The sequence below is a fragment of the Labrus mixtus genome, chromosome 21, assembly GCF_963584025.1.
Source record: "Labrus mixtus chromosome 21, fLabMix1.1, whole genome shotgun sequence".
In the NCBI taxonomy this organism is placed as follows: domain Eukaryota; kingdom Metazoa; phylum Chordata; class Actinopteri; order Labriformes; family Labridae; genus Labrus; species Labrus mixtus.
In genome coordinates, this window is record NC_083632.1 from 23648150 (window position 1) to 23670576 (window position 22427).

The 22427-nt window shown below is 41.2% G+C and overlaps 1 protein-coding gene across 1 annotated transcript in view; it reads right to left on the reverse strand.

Moving 5' to 3' along the window:
* LOC132954992 (ankyrin repeat and fibronectin type-III domain-containing protein 1) overlaps positions 1-22427 on the reverse strand; it is a 153718-nt gene that overhangs the window by 14362 nt on the left and 116929 nt on the right. Inside the window, exons 7-12 of the mRNA XM_061027571.1 lie at positions 10307-10526; positions 9891-10098; positions 4655-4852; positions 3686-3799; positions 3425-3522; positions 2247-2337 (exon numbers count right to left, since the gene is read on the reverse strand). Of these exons, the coding sequence (XP_060883554.1) occupies positions 2247-2337; positions 3425-3522; positions 3686-3799; positions 4655-4852; positions 9891-10098; positions 10307-10526 (929 nt within the window). The remainder of the gene's footprint in view (positions 1-2246; positions 2338-3424; positions 3523-3685; positions 3800-4654; positions 4853-9890; positions 10099-10306; positions 10527-22427) is intronic.

Genomic DNA, 22427 nt, shown 5'->3' on the forward strand with positions numbered 1-22427 from the left:
GGTTACACACACTGACGTCTGCAGAGGGGGTCCCAAAACCCACCCAGCCTGCTGCTCCAGCTGTCACCCAAACCCAATGATGTCAAAGCAACGTCAGACTGACGTTGGGATAACCAAATCAATTGCATGGATGTGGAATGATGAGTCGCTTTATGTGTGGGAAAGATATGAGAGATTTTATCATTCATGCAGGAGTCACACTTATACAACTTTCTGCAGTGGTGTTAATTAGGTGGGGACAGCAGACTCTTTCAAAGATGTTTTTGTTCAAGCTGTTGGTTTTTTGTAGGCGCACACATAAAGCTCTGAGAGAAACCTACAGTGCTCAGGAATAAAGCCAATGCAGTTCCCCTAGTGGCCACTTGAGGATGGCTCTAGAGTTAATGATAAGTCCTCTATGCACACCAAAGTTAGCCATGGAGTGCCACAAGGTTCAGTGCTTGGACCAATTCTCTTTACATTATATATGCTTCCTCTAGGAAATATTATGAGGAAACACTCCATACAGTTTCATTGTTATGCAGATAATACTCAGCGTTATGTATCAATAAAGCCAGATGGCACCAGTCAGTTATGTAAGGTAGAAACGTGCCTTAAGGACGTTAGGACCTGGATGACCAGACATTTTTTGCTACTTAACTCAGACAAGACTGAAGTTATTGTGCTAGGCCCTAAGAACCTCAGAGAGACTTTTTCTAGTGATTTGACTGTCCTTAATGACATCAGCCTGGCATCTAGCACCACTGTTAGGAATCTAGGAGTTCTATTTGATCAAGATATGTCTTTTAGCTCTCACATCAGGCAAATTTCAAGAACAGCCTATTTTCACCTTCGTAATATATCTAAGATCAGGAATATCCTGTCGCAAAATGATGCAGAAAAACTAGTTCATGCATTTGTTACCTCCAGACTGGATTATTGTAACTCTCTTTTGTCAGGGTGCTCTGGTAAGTCTCTAAAGACTCTTCAACTAGTCCAGAACGCTGCAGCTCATGTACTGACTAGAACCAGGAAATGGGACCACATCACTCCTGTGTTGACTTCTCTGCACTGGCTCCCTATACAGTCTAGAATAGAATTCAAGATCCTTCTTCTCACTTACAAAGCTCTAAATGGCCAGGCACCATCTTATCTTAAAGAGCTACTAGTGCCGTACTGTCCCTCGAGAACATTACGGTCCCAGAATGCAGGCCTACTAGTGGTACCTACAGTCTCTAAGTGTACTATGGGGGGTAAAGCCTTCAGTTATCGGGCTCCTCTCCTCTGGAACCGCCTTCCAGCCGGGGTCTGGGAGGCAGACACAGTCTGTATTTTTAAGAATAGACTTAAAACTTTCCTTTTTGATAAATCTTATAGTTAGGGCTGGTGCTGGTGTAGACCAGCTGTTAGTTATGCTGCTATAGGCTTAGACTACCGGGAGAACAGGCACCTTGAGCTCCCCTCTCTCTCTCTCTCTCTGTGTGCATATACAGTACATCATATTACTGCATGTATCTATCTATAAATCTCAGTCACTAACCACCTACTTTCCTGGGAGCTCTTGAACTCTCTTAGGCTCCTCGAGATCGTTGGTTGACGGCCTGCCAGAACAACCCCCCCTCCCCCCTCCCCACCGGATTGTTGATGGATGGCTTGCCTCCCCCCACCCCCTTGCTCTCTATCCCTCTTCCTGCATCTTATCCCATCTCTCCCCCTATCCCTTTCCAAGCCCGGCGCAGTCTAGGCCTGTGAAGGCTGTTTCGTCATGAAGATTTCTGCCTTTTAATAAGGCAGTTTTTTCTTACCACTGTGTTATGTTATTGGAATGATAAAACCATTTATTGGTGTCTGTGCTCTCTGTGCCAGGCAGGTTAGCTTGTTCAGCGTTTGTGACACATTGACTAATTTGTTGTAGCCTGTGCATGGGAGTCTGAATTAAAGTTGTGTTAAACCTTTACAGAAGACAGAGAGCTGTAGTGATGAGAAGACCAGTGTATGGCTAATACACCTTATGTGAACCAGTGGGGATTCTGCTACATAAAAACACACACGCACGTGTCTTTGGTCTGAAATATTTGCATCTCTGCTTAGCTACTACTACAAATGACATCTCATTCTAGGAGAAACAAGGTCACTCAATAGCTCTTTAGCTAGCTAATCGATTAGCAAAGACTGATTAGTTCATGCCCAAATATGCTTCATTCTGCCTCTAGAAAACCAGAGGTTGATGGGCAAGTTGACAAACCCAAAGGATGGTGTAGACTTACTGGAAGGTGCAGCGCAGGCAGGGGTAGAAATGACTGGTGGCCCCCAGCCCTTCATGTTGTAGGCAGACACCTGGACATAGTAATGATTCCCCTGTCAGGACAGGAAACATGACAATTATGACCAAAAATCATGGCACTTAAAACCTAAATAACAGAGACTGTAACATTATAAAGGTGTAAGACCACAAGGATATGCATCATTGTGGGTTAGTGCTTCGAGGTCATATATGTGTGTGTGTGTGTGTGTGTGTGTGTGTGTGTCTGTGTGATTGTGTAAAGTGAAGTGTCTATTTGGATGACTTGTCTGTCTCTATGCACAGTGTGCAGACAGCAGGCCTCTGTCTCTCCTTTCTCAGCCAGATCAATCAAACCAGCCGCAGACACTTCCTGACCTCGCCTTGACCCCTGTCATGTGACAGGAGAGCGCTTCGGCTGGCAGCAGGGGACTTTAAGGGGGAAGGGGTTTCTCCTACACAATAACAAACAACTTGTGGAGCGTCCATTTGTCTACATGCCCGCTTAGAAACCCCAAACATAAATCAGGTGGCAGGCTACCAAGCTGCTCTTTTTATCATTTTGGAGGCTGTTTTGCAACTGTTGCAACAACAAATTAACTTTTCCAATTGTGTTTTTGGAAGGGACATAAGTCTTCAGCCCCATCATTTGGGATTGATGGTGACTGAAACTTGTGTCCCGAGTTTGATGTATGTAATGAAGAAGAGTCACTAGGGAAATGCCTTCAAATGTCGCCTTACCAAACGCCTCAAGCTCGCATGTAAATAATATCAGGAGCTTTGTGTGGGAAAATAGCTTCTAGATTTTTTATCGGTCAACACCAACAGCTGGGAACTAAGACATAGTGGTTCTTTGTGTTGCTTTGTTACATGTAAACTAAAGCATAATGCCCGATTCAGTCGTTTTGTCTTGTAGTTATAAGGTTAGAACAGATGAATGGGACTTTATTACTTAGTTTATGTGAGAAAGGTGTCATGTTGGGGACAGACACATACACATACATAGATAACCTCAGAAGCTGCTTTTTGTGATTCATATATTATATTTAGATAAAGTCAAGTTATTCTGGATTTTTCCTGACTTCTACTAAGTGTAGAGCGGCATACTTGACCTAACAGTTCATATCCTAGTAATGTGACGGTGAAGATTCAGGTGAAACTTACAGAAGTGAGTCCAGTGATGTTTCCCTGAAGCAGATTGGTGTCCTCAACCACAAGCTCACACAGCAAAGGACTGAGTGAAGGAGCATTGCTCCAGCTCACTGCAAATATACACAAACACAAACAATGTTGGACACCTTAAAGACACACCTTCAATGTAACAACATTTAAACACTTTAACATCTATGCAACAACTTAGCTTTACATATTGTGATTCCAAGTGGTTGGATATAATTAAGCATTGGCACAGGCATGCAGGCTGACCTTTGTACTTGGTAACCACAGCAGAGTTGACACATTGCGGTTCCTGGAAGTCCACCCTCAGACTGGTGCTGCTGCTGACCGACAGGCGAACTACACTGGGAGCGTCTGGAGGGTCTGAGCAGGCAGGAAGACGGAAACATGGCAAATAAGTAAATAATCAGAGAGACAGACGAGTAAACATACGCTGACTAAGATACTGTACACCTCATTGTAAACTTTATAATTCATGTGATGTAGTGAGCATGTACAACTGGTAGCCTACAGTAATGACCTCATTCAGTCTTCTAGTCTACTGCAAAATGTAATACTCCGTTTAGAAGTGGGAAGAGTAAAAAGTAAGTTATGCACTGTCTGTAATAAATCTGTAATCTACAATCTTCAGAAATTGACATCAAATCAGTCACTTCTGAGAAGCAGCAAGAATGTCAGTGATTGAGATATGACAACATAAACCCAACTTTGATATGCGGCGTATAGTTTCCATTAATGTTAACACAAATTAATTCAATGAGTTTGTGGAATTAGAAAGAGGGAAAAATCTTTGGTGCATCAAAGTGCAGATTGGTGGAAGGGAGGAGTGTGTGCGTGTGAGTATGGCTGTCTACCCTGCCACTAAGTGTGTCATGAAATGCCTATAAAAAGTTAAAGCAGGAATACAGGCGTAATGTTGACACACACACACACACACACACACACACACACACACACACACACACACACACACACACACACACAGACAGACAGACAGACAGACAGACACACACACACACACACACACACACACACACACCACACACACACACACACACACACACACACACACACACACAGACACAGGCTGTGTGCAAGACTTCCTAGTGTGGAAGCTATTAACTCAGCCAAGACAGAAGACCAGCAGAGATGAAAACAAAGACCGGTTCCCTCTACTGTTCAGCACACACAATCATCAAAGTCTAACTTAAGCCTTACTAGCATGCTCAAAGCCAGTCTGCATTCGTCTGAAGAGCCGTAGCCTCCACTCCCAGGCCTTTAGCTGCCTTTCCCGGTCCGATCCCTCCCGCTCAGCTGGACCCTCGCTTCGAACCTGGGCCTGGAGCTCTGACACCCGCTGCTCAGCCTCCTGCACCAAGGTGGCCAAATGCACCGCTCGTCCCTCCAGACTCATGACTTAGAATGTAAGGAAGACAAAAAAGAAAGAAAAAGTCACTTCATCTATGTGTTCAAGAAAGTTCTTCACTTCAAAACAACTCTCACATCCATAAAAATGCTTTCAACCTAGAACATGATAATGGAAGTTGGAATTGGCCTTTTTTTTTTTTTTTTAAACAATCTCTACTGAGTACTGACATTTGTATAGAACAACTTGATGAAACGTTATATTTATAATTGATCTTATAGAAATATAACATAGTGGAAGTTTATACAAAGAAAAAATGTGCTCATCACAAAATAAATGATATGAATAAAACCCTGGGTTTACATTAACAATACACATGCTGATAATGCAGAAAAACCCTGTGCCTTCTTTGTAATGTTCCAAATTGCTTTTGCAGGCCTTCTCTTTTTCAAAGCCTTTGTTTGCCAAAATGCTGTGACAGATTCCTCAATAAACTTCTTTTAACTAAGCAAATGCCCTATTTTAGGGATGACATCAGTGGGAAAATGACACAGAAAATGTGGCAATGAAAGTGAGAGTGGCAGAAAGAGGGAGGGGTATTCCTTATGTGTGGTTTTGAAAGGGACACAAAATGGTGGGAACATGCATAGGCATCATTTTAAACTACCATTGTAAACGTATTTTTCTGCAAAACCTGTGGAAAGAAAAATCTGTATAATGGATCTATTTCTATCATATAGCACAGCTTCACACTGCCTCCATGAGAGGAATGTTTTTCAGAGGGGGGAGGGTGTTACTTTTACAATGTGAACAACGATGTTTACTTAAACAAAACACACATCGCTACAGCAGATGAGATGTAACACCTAATGAAAGTATTCAGTGATTCAGTGATTCAGTATTCATGACGTTGTGGTTAGTGATCGTGGCTTGGCTTGCTTATTTAACATGTACATTAAAGTATAAAAGAGATAATGTAAAGCTTTAAGGTCACACAGGACAGTAGCGAGCTGTTCTTCTTCTTTGGTGGCTGCTCATCCTTGGAGCGTTTGGGGCCTGGTGTGTGTCTGTGTTTAGTCTGTGTGGTCTGTGTTTGTTCATTGTAGATTCCACTGTTGAGCGTTAGATTCCACTGTTGACAGTAAGTTTAAAGCTCCGTGTCAAAATGTCCATCTGGTTGTTTAATTCTGTGGCTTGCTCCGTGTCTCCTCGGCGGCTGTGAGCTTTTCTTTGAATCCGAGGGTCTCCTCTGGGTGTCAGTTTTGTTGTTCTCTTTAACCTTTTGTGTGAAGACTAAAATGCTGTTTATAGTTTTCAGATCCAGGAAAGGAGGTAAACTTTTAAGATTAAGGTTAGAAAAAAACTCTTGGATACTATACCCAAAAGTTTTGCAAGGTGGGAACAGGCTGGGAACAGTTTCTGTCCTATTTTGAGATCGAGTCCCCCCCCACACAGTTTTACAATTCTGAATTGATTTATTTTTTATTAAAGGAAGAATATGCAACTTTTTGATCCAGTAGATGTCGCTCTTGAGCATGAAACCAAAACAACTCGCGATCCATTGTTGTGTTAGCATGCTAATGCTAGCAATCTTTAGTTTGCTTGTATCTTCACACTGCATGTTGCAGTGATCTAATAAAGCTTACGTACAGTAGGTTATTCTTCTTTCCTCTAGTGCCTCAATTAAACAACTTTTATACATGAGGGGAGGAGTCAGCCGGTCGTCCCGACGATGTAAACAAACTGAAGATAGGACTCTGAAAACTCTGAAAACATCACAGACAGTGGGACTCGGGAGTTATTTTCAGAGGAGATACTTGATTTATATTACATTTAAGTGAGAAATGCTCTTTTATGCTATACTTTATTTGACGTTCCTAAAGTTTAGCAATAATCTTTGTGGGTGTTTCTATGTCTATCTAATTTTCAGTTTTTTGTTTTGTTTGCTTTTGGGCTTTTTATGCCTTTATTTAGAGATATGAAAGTGGATATAGTCAGAAATCAGGGAGAGAGGGGGGAATGACAAGTGGGAAGGGTGCCACAGGTTGGATTTGAACCCGGGCTGCCCGCTTGGAGGACTACAGTCTCTGTACATGGGGCATATGCACCAACCACTACCTTATCTGCGCACTCTAATTTGGAGTTTTGAGAAAAATTATGATTGTATACTTAAAAAAACAACAATAGAAATAGTTGAATCATAAAAAAAACTTGTTGATAGATGATAATAACAGATGAAGGCCTTTTTTTATGTACATTTCCAGACCTTCAAGGCTTAAGATCTGGTCTAGATACTGTCACCAGTATGAACATGTACCTTGATTTGTCCTCACTTCACATCAAGGCTGGCATCCTCATCAGCACGTTGAAGTGGCTTTATCCTATAAGAGTGACTTAGGGATTTATTATGTGTGTGTGTGTGTGTGTGTGTGTGTGTGTGTGGAGTCGCTTGTTTGATTGCATTGCATGATGAAATCAATAAGTATCACGATCAATTCCTCAGCTCAGGGAAAAGTCTGCAGCTGCTTTGATGTCAGCTCTTGGCACATGGAGTTAGACAACAGGCTTTTATTTTCTTTATGTGCTTTCTCTCTAACACACAGCTCACACTCGTGAATTATTTGAACACAATCAAAGCACAGACTTCAGTAAACATCACTTTCCATTCAAGTGTTTTCAATTTTATGACACCTTTATAAGATGTCTGGCTCAGCTCTGGAGAAGTGCATGTGTGTGTGTGTGTGTGTGTGTGTGTGTGTGTGTGTGTGTGTGTGTGTGTGTGTGTGTGTGTGTGTGTGTGTAAACAGCTTGGGAGCCTCACTGGCGAGTTCTAATCATTAACAGAGGAGGCAGCAGATCACAGACAGTGAAAAGTGCTTACAAAGATGACTAATATTGCATCACTATTACCACCCCTTCAGTGACCACATGTTTTCACTGCTAGTAGAAAACAGAGGTAGATGTGTTAGGCTCTCAGTGGCGCGTGAATGAATGCATTAGTGGTGGACTTGATATGTGACTGTGTTATGACTTATGTGTCTGCAATGTTGCTTTTGGCAAAAACTTTGCTGGCATGATTTTGTTGTGAGTGCAGCTTTGCTTTCCACAACATCTTGAGTCCTACAGATTGGCAAAACAAAAACAGCGTGGCATCAGAGTTCCAAATCCATGAAGGTAAAAATCTGACCTGTGACTCCTTTCCATATCATTCCCCATTCTCTCTCTCCCCAATTTCTGATTCTATCCACTGTCCTATCTCTAAATAAAGGCCCAAAAAGCCCCAAAATAAACCTTTCAAAAAGGCTCTTCAGCAGGCTGTATTTAATCGACCCCCAGCAGCAGTTAGAGGCATTAAAAAAAAAACTAAAAAAAAACAATCTTTATGCTGATGGTTTTGTTTGCTTTTTTTGGATCATAAAGAGGCAGCAGTATTAACTTCAGTCTATTTCATAGACAGTTAAAAACTCATCACAGGAGCTTTAAAAGTAAATACTTGTTGTTTCAGGTGTTAAATTGTCAAATTGAACATTTATTTCATTTTTTAACTTAACCCTTTTCTTTAACAGTCTTTGTTAAGACGTGTGAAATAATATATGCATTTCTGTGCTTAACAAGAGACAAAACTAATGAATGGAATGATTAGTCCGTTAAAATGTATAAACTTTTAAAAATGAAGAAGTGTACTGATGAAAAAGTTAAACTTATGGGTATCTCTGGCGAGAGTGCGTTTTATGGAACAGTTAAAAAAACAAAAGGTTTTTTGGGGATGATTGATTTAAGGGTCTAATTGAGGTCATTGGAGGGCCTGGTTCAGCCAATGGGCTGACTTTACTAAAGGTTTGGGCTAAAGGATCAGGCTAATCAACTTGATAACTTCACAAAGCCAAGGCAGCATTTGTTATGGTGTGATTCACCTGTGGGCAAGCCAAAGTTCCCCAACAAAATAAAGACCTGTCAAACTTTATAAGGAACAGCATGACAGAATACAATAGACTCATTATACAAGAGAAACACTGCTCTTATAACCACAGAGACATTGTGCTGACCCATGAAGACATTTTGGATAAATTCAAATGAAAAATGAATAGAGACAATAGACACAGACGTATCTAATGATTACATTTGAGCAATGGTAGAAAATGTAACAATATGCTTAATTGTGTGACATCAATGTTTAAATATCTTTTGGATTTTCAACGTTCTACTAGTTCATTGAAAATAAGCTCACTCCAGAAAGTGGTCGTAAGTAATGTTATAGAAACAAATCAATTTACTTGGCATTCCAATTGGTTTGAGCATAATGCTGGTCCATATTTATAACTTTGTTTCTGCTTGAAACCAAATAAGATGCATCTGCAAAGCTATTGTGCTAAAAAATATGCTACACCTCACAAGACATTATGTGAGGCTGGAACTGTACTTTTGACTGGCTCCACAACAATCGAATAATCACTTCAATTCATGAAAATTCCCCATATATACATGTTGGCTCATTTCTACCAAGCTCCAATGGGAAGCTCCAATGATTATATGAAATTGTATTCTTCTGTGTTTCAGGTTTGCAAAACATAGGACCATTTGACAGATCGCTATAATTTCACTGCTCCATCCATAATCAGCAGCAAATACAATAGACAGCATCAATAGGTAAAACTCCTCAGTTACCCTTGGGCAAATACTTACAGTAACATCCATCCACTTTTTAGCTTACAATTCCCTTTGGTAGGGTTCCATAATCCAATGGAGAAGGTATGAATTCTAGGTAATGGTAATTTAACTAGCTAACAGCAAGGTAAGCTCAAGTCAAAAATGTTGTGTTAATGTGAGTTTTGACCAATTGCCTTACAGATTACACCAGCCATTGTATGTTTGATTTGCTCATCAATCAGGTATCAGTGTATTGTGAATTAACTTTTAACTTCCCTTTGTTTGTATGAGTTGCAACCTGGAACATGGCAAAATATAAAAAAACAACAGCAATTGAGCTTCCTACCCTTAGCATGAAATCAGCAGTTGAAGGCCTCTCCATTGGTTTCACTGTGGTTGTGAAGGTATTATAGGTACAGTACATTGTGTTTTTCTACTCACAGTGGGGGCTCTCCTTGGCACCCGCTCGCAGGAGCAGCTTGGCCATGGGCACGTTGTTGGTCATGATAGCGATATCGAGAGGTAGGAGGCCCTCACTGTTTGGGGTGTTGAAGTCCAGCTCCTCCAGACTGTACTGGGACAGAAGCAGCTGCACCAGGTCCAACTCCTGATGCTCTACCGCTTCAAACAACGCTTCGTTACTCTGGAACTGAGAAAGAAAGAGCGTTTACATGAAGATAAGAATAGACCATTGCTTCTATATTTTCAGTCTACTCAACAATAGTAAGGCGGGTGGGTGTTTGATGTTGCTATCCAAGGATCTCTTACTAGCCCAGTCTATATGTTTTCCCAGACTATTTTTAGCTTACAGTGTTCCCTGGCTTATTATTTTTTCCCTTCTTCTCTTGCTGACTTACTATGGTGGTTTTGCGCAGCCTTTCCTTGTCTGCCACCCGTCCTGACACCAGGCTGTCCTCCAGGGCAGGGGGGTTGGTGCCTACACGGAACTTTCCAGACAAGTTGCGGTAAAGGCGGCGGGCTGCACTTGGTGAGGACAGGCTGGCCGCCTTGCGGGCTGGGGCCGGCTGGTGGGCCTGGTCCCCCCTCATGGGCTGCGTCATCTTGGCAGAGTCAGCCCTGGAGAAGAGATGGGCGGGAAAAGAAGAGGAGTTAGAGAAAAGAGCAAATAGACATCTTCGTCTCTTCTGATTCGTAATCTTTAAGTATCCATGCAGCTTTTTTCCAATAAAAAAATCGAAACCTTCCATTTGATAACATTTGAGTATTTCACATTTGTGTTACTTAAAAGGCTTGAGGCCTTTTTGTAATTTAACAATGCAAGGATAAAAGTAAAAGAAACTGAAAGCAAAAAGGCGATTTACTGACCTTTTAACTCATAACTAGTGATTCAAAATAATCACATCTCTTGTCTACATTCTTTTTTCTATACATTCATGAAGGATTTAAAACATCCCACATAATTATATGTTTGGAAAGCCATTTCTGCCGTACAGGTTATCCAGCACACACGTTTTGATTCTGGCTGTAGAGCAAAGCAACAGAAAATCAAAAGACTAAATACGAGAGTTAAGTTTTAAGAGTCACTCTATACCCTGGATCAACTATGCATGCCAAATGCTGAAACCCATTTAATGCCTACTGTTACAGGAATACTTTGGGAGTTTTGAAGTGGGGTTGCATGAGGCATTTATCAATAATAAGTGTACTGCACAGTATATAAAAGTCAGCAAGGTCCCCTGTATGGAGAAGCTGGAGTTCCTACACAGAAGCTAAGCTATGTACTGCTTCAGGATCACAAGAAACAAGGAACGTTCCTCCATGTACGACGACATATCAGTTTAAGTGTACAATGTATTTGTGGATATTTTCATCAATTCAGTTTACCTCAATGTAAACAGACCTTTCTTTTGAGGCTATGTTTTAACCTCACCATGGCCCTGTATTCTTATGTGTCATACAACCCCTCTTCCAATATGCTAAGCTATCCATTTCATACAACCATATACTATAGTGCATATGCTGAGAGATGAAGAGCTCAAATGGGACTTATTTAGTCTTCTGAACCTGTGTAGGATTATCATACAAAAAATATATAAATAAAAAATGTGGTTATCAAAGGAATACTTTACTTGAGTGGTTTATCCCACTGTTATCATGACACTTTAAATGATTTGAAACCCTCAGGGGAGGGGGTTCAAACCACATTGCTGATCTATGACATGGTGAAAAATTGCAATGATCAGCTAGTTTGGCAACGTGTTGGCATAATTGATTCTCTTACATCTATTACTACCTGGTTGATGGTTTGCCAGTGCTGCCCTTTAATGTCAACTCTTTCTTTTGAACTTTAGAAGATCGGCATCTCTCACAACTAGTGTCTTGGCATTGCTGGTATGACGACTATGCTGTCTCTCTCCATCTTGCTATGGGAACTACATAAATGACACACTGTTCTGAGGGTGAGTCTGGTCTGTGGCGTTCACACACACTCAAAACTGCTGAAGGAGATGTCAGCAGGACGCTACAGGCGATGGTGACAGACACTTTAACAAGTCCCACCAAACAGGCGGAGAGATAAATGAATTCCTCAAGGACACACTTTCAACAGCTTTCTCACCTTCTGTTCCTGCACCCTCTGTGCATCCTTTGATGTATCCTACTACTTTTTCTTCTTATCATTGTATCCCTGTTCTGTTTTTCTGCCTTGGTCCTTCTCATCGCACTTTCCCCTTATCAGCATATTGACTCACATTTCTCTCCCATGTTCTTCTTCTCCTTCCCTCTCTCCAAACCCCTCTCTTGTTTCCTTCATTTAACTCTGAATCCCTATGTTATTGCAGTTTGAAAAAGGTGTTGTTATTCCAGCATCAAAGCCCAACTGAAGCTCACCTTATTTTGCAAAAAAATATTTTTTTAAGATAAAAAAATAAGATAACCATTAAAGATTGGAATAAAGCTGTCAAATCTTTCGATTGATAGTTAAAAGAGCTTCCAATTTCAAATCATGTGTGCGTTTTAGTTCCTTGTTTAACATCATGAGTTAAATACCCCAATGTAAATGTTGTTCTTTAAAAGCAATGCTTTGAACAGGGGCAGGCAGAGGTTGAGCAAACTAAATAAAGGTTGAGTTACGTCGGACCATCATGCCATGTGCCAAGAAGTATCACATAGGCCAAGAACAGATTTGTGAAGGTGAGAACATCTGTAGGAAAAATGTTATTTATACTCATGCTCCACTACGGACGTGAGCCCAAACAGGCACATACTCACACTCACATACACACAAACCCTCCCCAACACATGCAGTTTGTACAACAGCTGACGGCGGCACACATTGTAGACTTTAAAGCAGCTCCAAGCCCCCGCAACAAGCCCTTTTTTCACAGTGCCGATACACCTAAAATACCCCCGATCCCCGTCCCTTCCCGCTCTGTCCCATCCATCTCCACTCCATCCCGTAATAGAGGCCTTATTTTAGACATCCTCGTGTTCCCGGCCGGGCCTAACCTATTCCAGGGTTCCAGATAAAGCGTGGCAGGTATTTGGAATAATTTTTCCATGGGCCTGGCCCGGAAGATAAAACAAGAGATATATTTGTAATGCGTGTGCCGGTATCCCATTTCAAAGAGAAAGCCCATCGGAATCCAGCCCCGGGCTTATTGTTATTTGTCTGAGATGGAACAGACAAACTTTTTTTCTGTTGGCAGGACAGTGCCCCATCGCTCTCTGACGACATAAGGGAGTCTGTAACGTGGTACGTATGCGTCTTCACTTTCAAAGAGATGCAGCGTCCTACACGTGAAACTTGGATGTCATTCGCCAATGACATGCCCCCTACCCTAGTGAAATATGAAAGACAATCTTCAGATTCAAAAGAACAACATTTCAAACAGTGAGCAGGCTGCATCTGAAAAAGAAGGGTTCTGATGAATCAATCTTTTTCAACAAATACCTTCAGGAAACCTTTTCTTGGTACTGATGACACTGGCTTTCCAAACCTTTTTCTATTAGTGTTATTTTTCTAATTTCATGCAGTTCATAATGCAAATAGTTTTCTATACAACTATAACATAGAGTAGAAGGAGTTGGTTGCTTTGATGGGGAGCTCTGCAGCCTCTCGCCTGCAGCTCCTCATCTAACAGCTCCTTTTTGTTCCATTACTCCCTTACAATATTTAACCGTGAGCTACTGTCAATAAATTGTGTCAAAAATGTCTAGCAGATGCATACTTGTTGAACAACTTGAGTTGGTTAGTACTAACCACAGAGAGGATTGCCATGACTGCTTCACATTAAAAGCCAGTCCACTTTTCATTATTTGAATGCTTTTAATGTGAGATAGCAGCAGCAGTAAATGTTGGGTTTACATTGGCAGCAATACAGCTCTGGTACAGTAGAAATGAGCAATAGAAAGACAGGCTGGTATCAAGATGATACCATTACAAATGGCCTCTTTGCATGTATACATTGTTTCCATTGATTAGAGTAATAGTAAATTTCTACTCAATGTAAACATTTTGCTGCAGCATTTTGCACATACTGCAGTCATGGAGGTAAGACTGACTAACAACTTTATCCAAGGAGTTATAGACATCTAGGTACTTGGTACCAAATGCAGGGCTAGCCATAAAAATGTTCAACTTTAGCCAAGGAGTACAGTTGATAAAAGCAGTCTCTTCCCATGGACATCATCCATTTATCAAATATCAATAATCTACCAATTGTTTTTTTTACATTTAGTTTTACAAAGTATGAAGATGGGCCAAAGTTGCCACACATAAGGCAGGTGGATTACGGAGGGTCAAACGAAACACTTCAGTTGGGGATCTGGGACATCCTGGAGGAATTTTAACAGGTTCTTGTTAGACTAAGTACTACAGCATTTTAACCAGAGATATAGCTGGGGCCTGGGCATCATCCCCAAAGCTATGGAATAAGATGCTGTTTTTCATAATAAGATGAGCATAGAAAGGAAGGAGATAAGAGGCCCCACAACGGAGCCCCTAGGAACACCACAGATGTGGGGGGCAGAGGGGTAAAAGGCCTTCTCACACTAAAATAAAAACTTTTGTATATGATTTCAACAAATTCAGTGTCCAATCCCATTCCTCTGGCATGGCAACATGCAGCTTGTTTTAAACTGTACTTATTGTGAGATTTTATTTTACTGAATTCTGTCAGAATGCAAACTTTTTTGGACTGTGTGGAAATCTGATATTTTCACATTCCAGATGACAAACATTTAGATGGCTGTCCTGGACCAATCCCTACTGTATATATAGAGGTATTTATGGAATGAAAATTCAATTACCACAGGCAGTACCAAAATTGGACCTGATTCAACTTCAAAGATTATAATGACAAACTTATTGAAAGTTTTTGGAAGCCATATTGATATGTTATATTTCAATAACATTAAGTCAAGCATTCACACTAAATGGAGTGATAACAGAAGTTGGTTGGAGAGGTTTTCGGAGTGAAACAAACCAGACCCGACTACATTTTCATTGACACATTCACCATCTTGAAGGCATTGTTTTTGGTCCAAGACAATCACTGCTACAATAATCTGTGTAAATGACGAAAGATCAAAGCAAAGCAAAAAACAGATCACACACACGCAGTCTATGTCACACAGTTTCCTACGCTTTTACCAGGTTGGGAAACAGGAAGCAATTGTTCTTGGGAAACCAAAATCTCTACCAAAAGCCAGACTCCATGTTTGGCCCTCAATCAATCCCACATCAAAAAAACCAGCCTCCTACAGTGAGACTGCATCAGCCCAACAAACAATCAACACCCCCAAACAGCAAACACACATTCACACAGCATCCGCTCTATTACTGTAGCTTATATCAGCATGTTTATGCAAACAGTCTAGTCCTCTAGACAGTGAGTCACATGTCAACAAAGACTACATATAAATTCACAGACAGATTCTAGACAAAAGCTTTGTGTTTGAGAAAAGTCTTCATGGGAAAGACCTGTCATTTAAGTAAACGTGAAAGAGGTGGATGGCTTCTGGATTGCATAATTTCTGAGATTTCTTTGCACGCTAAAAGGCAGCCACAAGTATGCACATAGCAGCTCATAACACTGGTCTGCAGAGTCAAATCTCAGAAAAGCAAATCAGCAACCTGACAGCAGAGTGGAAAATGTTGCTAAGTCTGACAAGTCGTAGTTTATGCTGCAATGTTTACGTGACACAGTCAGAACTGTAAGAAACTATGAATCTGTCCAATCTGCTGTCATCAGTGCAGGTTGAATCGTCCACACTCACTCATGGAAACACACAGACTCAACCGTCAATATGATTAGATTCCCAAATTAAAATCTGTATATCTTTGTGAGCTTGCAGTGAAATGATCAATAGTAACATAACACCTGTACTGTTCTGGTGTCAATTTGATTTGGATTGAACAAATGTTTTGTCCTTCTCACCATGAGATGAGTTTGTTTGATTCTGACTCATTTTCCTCTCATTTGTGTTTTCCACTCTTCTTTTCTCTCTCTTTCACGCATAAAATAGGCTTTTATTTCTACCTGTCATTTGGACACAATCTTCACACTGGTTGATGCAAACCTGGAAATTTTGTTTCAGAAACCACGGTCTTCTAAAAAAAAAGAAGCTTCTTGCTTCTATGAATAAAGATGATTATCTTAGCTATAAACAATTAAACATTTTGTTACACCACTGATCTTGTGTTTATGTGTGTTTGCATATAGTATGTGCACGAGTCTGTAGAAAAGATACATAAACGGCTCGTAGAGTGCATGAGTGTGTACTTGTTAAAAACACCATGACAAACACATTAATAGTTTTTTTATTAAATAACGTGGAAGGGCAGATCCAGGAAAAACTCAGAGGCATTGATCTAAAGGACATGTCTATGTCACTACATTTCTGGCAGAAAGGAGAGTGGGGAATAAAAGGGCTTGCATGCGTGGTCATTTGGGTTGTTTTCTTCAGATCTAAACTTATCTGGTTATGTCAGAAGAACAACTATGGTTCATTTCAGCCATTTTCTCAAGCTCTTAAGACATAAGGTCATTATCACAGGAAATACTGCTTTGCAATCCAGAGATAACCAGTTAAGCCTGTTTAAGGCTTCTGTAGTCTTCAAACTCTTAAACATCATAAGAATATGTAAAAGCAGACTTTTTGGGTCATTGATAAGTCTGGGCATTTAAGTGGTGATGAATGCTAGGGATATGCAATAAAAAGGGATTTAATGTTTTATTTTCTGGGAAGTTTAATTGTAAAATCACACAATGTAACCTACTCAGCCATATCTGTCCCAAGAAGGTCCATTGAGTTCAGCTTTTTTCTTCAAAGATACATTTTACAAAATGTGCTTTATTTCTCGTGTCTACATTAACACATTCTGCTTCCTTCTGTTTTCAGATACTTTTCTCCCTTTTCTCTTCTCCATTTCAGCCCTTTTTCTCAATCCTATGTCATCCCATCACATTGTGTCAAGAGGACTCCAGGTAAGCTGTGTAGCGGCATGAAGCCCCCTCTTTACAAACTCCTCACCAGGGGCTAGTTTACTACCACAGGGACACATACATCTCTGCTGAGTGTTAGTGTGTGTCCAATCGTTTTTATTGCGCAAAGGCACTGATGGCCATTCATATTAGCTGACATGTATTTCATTGGTCGTCTGCTCAGGTCAAGTCTCATAAAATAAACAAAGAACTGAGGTGGCTTGATTGAAGAAAAAGGCAAAGAGCGGCACCAGAAGGACAGTGTGCTCTGAAAACAGGATGGTGGGGGTCAGAGAGGCAGACAGTGAGAGAGGAGAAAGTTGCGAGCACACACACGCGCACACACACGCACACGCACGCACGCACGCACGCACGCACGCACGCACGCACGCACGCACGCACACACACACACACACACACACACACACACACACACACACACACACACACACACACACACACACACACACACACACACACACACACACACACACACACACACACACACACACACACACACACACTGCTGGCTGCTCTAAATGTGGCTTGTAGAAGGAAATTCTGAAATCTGAGTCTTGGCACCAGACAGGCTGGAAGCAGGCAGGCTGCTGGACGCAGAGAGGGAGGGGGGGCAGTATTACTAGAATTCATATAGCAGTCCCCTCTGTTTGGCTCTTATCAATTTAAAGGCAACATAAGATAAGATAAGATAAGATATACTTTATTCAGCAGCCAGCATACATACAAACACACAACACAACACATGTACACATACAAACACACAACACAACACATGTATACATACATATCCCACCAATACAAAAAACATGAGCCCATAATACAGTTTGATATATGATATATGCAACTCAGGCTAAAGTTTAAAAGTTTAAATGTCTTCTGTCTTTACTTAAAGGGGAGTCGTTATAAAGTGCAATTGCAGTAGGTAAAAAAGTATTTTTAAATCTGTCCTTCTTGCAGCTTAGCTGCCGTAGCCTCCCACTAAAAACATGAGGCCATGCTAATACTGCATCCTGCAGCCCCCTATGCACACCAGGTTGGCATGGCAACAGAACAAATGCAGACACATTTGCGCTAACATATAAAACCATATGCATGCATATGTGCAGCCCTTTGCAGAGATTTCTGATGACTGTATAGCCAAGAGGACACTATTTAGGGTCTACTTCTAGGGGTTAGAATTCTATGAGGTATGTATCAGGTGTGTCTTAATGTTTCAGTGGTACACATTTGCTTAAAACATCCTCTTTCACTGTGTCACCAAGGTGTCCAAACAGTGAGATGTGGATGAATGATCCTTCCAGATGTGGGTTGGAAAACTTTCCTGGATGCAATGTACCTGATCATCATTGTTGACATGACCTGTGGTGCTCATATCATGTTCTTTTGATAATGAGCAGCCTCTTAAGTGCTGAGAAAACACGTCAGACCGTTGCAGGCAAAACTGATACCAGATGACATAGAGACGTTTTCTATGGTCTGACACCAGGTTTACACCATTTAGAGCAGTGGTTCCCAAAGTGGGGGTCGGGACCCCAAGGTGGGTCGCCAGCCACCAAGAGGGGGGTTGCGAGATGCCTTCCATAAAAAATTTAAAATCATTTAAAAGTATATCTTTTTACCATTTTTGTAAATATACAAAAAGTAGTCCAATGTCATATAAGACAGTATCATTAAGTGAAATGGAAATGACATTTTTAATTCTTTTAGGCTGTTGTATTATTTTGTGTTCCTAGTTTTTGGATAGGTTTATTAGTGTGTGCGTGGCTGTCGCTACGTTATATACCTAACTAACCACCTTAAAGAACAGTGGGGGGTCCCCAGTTTCTGTCACCCTTATTTTGGGGGTCACGACCTGAAAAGTTTGGGAACCCCTGATTTAGAGGATGTTTTTCCACTATTGAGTCATCCAGTTTTTGGAACACGCTCTACACTCAAGCCTCAACTTTCTCTTTTTGATTAGCTGGGTGTGCTGAGAAAGTGCACCACATGTTTTTTTCTGAAGGGATTATATTTGTCTTTTATATTTGGCTGTTTTGACGTTTCTTGTTCACATATGAAAAACCCTGAACATTGCTTGATTGTGATAAGTCTGCTAACATCTTTGTTTTTTACACATCTGCTGTTGGTCACACTTAGTCAAAAAGTAAGTGTAGTGGAAAGCCCTGTAGGCATTCTGCTTTTACTTATGTGTAGCACTCAGAAGTGACTTTGAAGTGTGAGCTGGGTGTGTAACTAGTCAGAAAACACTGGACACCAGGTACATTTCATAATACATGTTCACAATGCCCTCTACCTCTAATTTTTCATAGTCTTTTTCTGTCTTTCCTTTTATCTTGTCCTCTTCTTTTCACTCTCTCCCCTCTCTCTCTCTCTCCCTAGGGAAAGAGTGGGCGGCCTGCTGTATGTTTAACCTTTGAAGTGTTCCCGCTGGGCTGAGCAAGGCCTGCCACCTGTTGGCTCTGAGTGCGTGCATGTGCTCTATGTGTGCACACAGAGGTAAATCTCTCTAATTTTGATGAGCAGAGACAACAGCGGAGTCACCATGGGGATGTGGCGGCGTGCAGTGGACGACGTTCTCAGGAGGGGGGGGATCTAAGGTGGGATCACACTGACACAAACATACACACAACCCCTCCTCTGTCAGATGCTTGGTGACACCATGTCTCCCACGGCGATCGTGGGCCCAGCCTGGGTGGCTCCAGGCCTTCTGTGTGTCTCTCTGTATATATGTGTGTGTGTATGTGTGTGTGTATGTGTGTGTATGTGTGACACCAAAGGGGTCCCTGCCTGGGCCGCCATATGCCACCCACCCAGCTAGGGAGATATGAGGGGTGGGGGCGACCCCTGGCCACTGAAGCCACCAGTTGGCCAATTCTCTCAGTCACACGCCGGCCGGGCGCCATGTTTAAAGTCCCACGGCTGTTTATCTGTGATGGAGATGTAGGGTGGGGCTGAGGGGGTCATTATCCTGACTGTGATAAATCCTTTGTAAAAAATGAGAACTTGCATGGATGGATGCTTCCACAAACTCATGTGACAGGTGAGAGCAGTAGACAGTTAATACTAATAATACAGTTAATAATAATAAATATTGATGTAGACTGAACACAATTGAAAAGCTATGAGGAATGCCCATGGCATTCTACTCCTGTTGTGAAATATCCTTTTCTTATACCGTAGATGGAGCAACACCAAGAGCCACAGTGAGATCACTCCCTGATACAGTAGAACTAGAGCCTTGTTTACTTGCAGTGGTGCAAAATGAGCCTTTAGTTGATCTAGATTGATAAGGCCTGAAGTAACATTCATAATGAGCCCAAAGGTGGAGAACTCAGTTGGTGGTTGGGGGTTAGGGTTAGATCTGACACGTGTCAGATCCACTGAAAAGCCAATAAAGTATATGTTTTTAATGCAAGCATTAACAAGGGGATGGAGTTTGTCATAGTAAATAATTTTTTGGATACCTGGGACTCCAGGGGAATACTTGTTGTCCTCGTATAGGTACTTTATTTTATCTGTCCAGATCTCATGGCTTTGTCAATATGCTTGTTCCTTATGGCTTCATATAATTTTTTTCTTATTATTTATAATAAGTGATTTTGTTAAGTTTATGCACCATAGAGAGACATACTGTACAAGTTAGTTTTACACAATTTAATTTCCCCTAATAGGAACTGTTATTTCAGAAAATAATAAATATATATATTTTGGTCTGATGACATAATTTACTTGACTTTGATGATTTGATTTGATGAGAAACAATAGGTTGATTTAAATAGTACGATGGTTGGAATGTACAATAGTGTATTTAGTCCTTCAGGTACACTTGGTAGGATAAGAGTTAAGAGAGAATGTGGAAGATTTCTTCTATCGAGTGGAAAACATGGATGACTGATTGAGTTTGAAGTGGGAATAGAGAATCATAAATAAGAGAAGAGAAAAAGGTTTCCTGTTTGTTGGCCCTCACAGTGCTCCTGTTCCTTTGTGCACGACGTGGGTGTGGAGGTCTGTACTACCTGGCCTTCCTATCTTGATCTGCTAACCGTTTTCCAAGACACGTTTCAAACCACAGGCCTCCTGGGTTCCCAACTGATTTTCTTTCAGCTTCTGACCCCAAACGCAACCCTAACACACACTCTCTCACACACACACACACACACACACACACACACACACACACACACACACACACACACACACACACACACACACACACACACTCACAGAAAGTGGGCAAGGAGCTGTAGTTTCCTTGGTTGTCTTTTATCAGCTTATAAGCAACACATGGAGCCACATTAGCCCTCTGACCCACTGGCTGTCTGTCTCTGCACACAGTAACACACAGACACACAACATTACATTTATTTTTTTCTCCCATACTCTTTATTTCCTAACTTCTCCCTTTCCTCTCTCTTTCCAACTTCACAGTCCAGTCTTCAGCTCTCTTCATCACTCACTCTGGCTGTCGCTCTTCATCAACTTTTCAATCTGTCTTTTCATCCACTTCAGTCTCAATCATTCTCACTCTCTCTCCTCCTCCTGCAACCCTCCTCTTCTTACCTATTTCAGTCTCCTCTGACATCCCACTTTTTTCCCTCCCCCGTCTCTATGTGCCTGTGTGCTGAGTTGAGGTTTGGAGTGGAAACCAGAGTATCAAGTCGGAGACACACAGGACAAGAGGGAGCCAGCCTCATAAATCTCCCTTAGTGAAGCCTGCAGCATCCTCAGTCAGGAACACATTGTGTGCATGTACAGTAGGGGTTGGGGAAAAAATTGATTTAAGTAAGAATCGTGATTCTTGTCTAATGACATTTTAAATAGATTTATAACTCCCAAAATTATTTTTTCTTTTCTTTTTTGGGCAAGTCAGTCACTCCCTGCTAAGTGCTAAAGCTAACTCTTTAACTCAGCAGAATGTCAAATTGAGCTGCAAGAAATTCAGCCAGTCTCACAGATAAGTGTGTGCTAATTCAAAAATAGACTGTGAATCATGAATCATGGATCCAGAATCGTTTTGAATCAAAAATAGATTCTGAATTGAATCGTGACCCCAATAAATGAAATCAAATCGAATCGTGAGAGACCCAAAGATTCCCAGCTCTAATGTACAGTATAGTTGTGTGTGTGCGTGTGTGTGTGTGCGTGCGTGTGTGTGAGCATGCATACATACATGTATGCTTAAAGCTATATCTTTTTAAAATTGCAAATGAAAGCAGACACATCAGAGCTGTTTGCATATTTGTGTGTATGGCTGCATTTATTTGTTAATGGGCATGCGAGTGTGTTTTTTTTGTGTCTGAGCTTGTTGGTGTGTCAGCTCATGCATGTGTACAAATGTGTATATTGGTTTGTCTGTATAACTCCTGGCCCATCCAAAAGCAAGGAGGTATTCGAGCCAGGAAGGTCACGGACCAACTCATCACACGTGACTCTACTCAGCCAATGAAATCTTTTACTTGGAGCAGGCAATGCGAGTGAACACGGTGAGTGTGAGAATACAAAAACACAT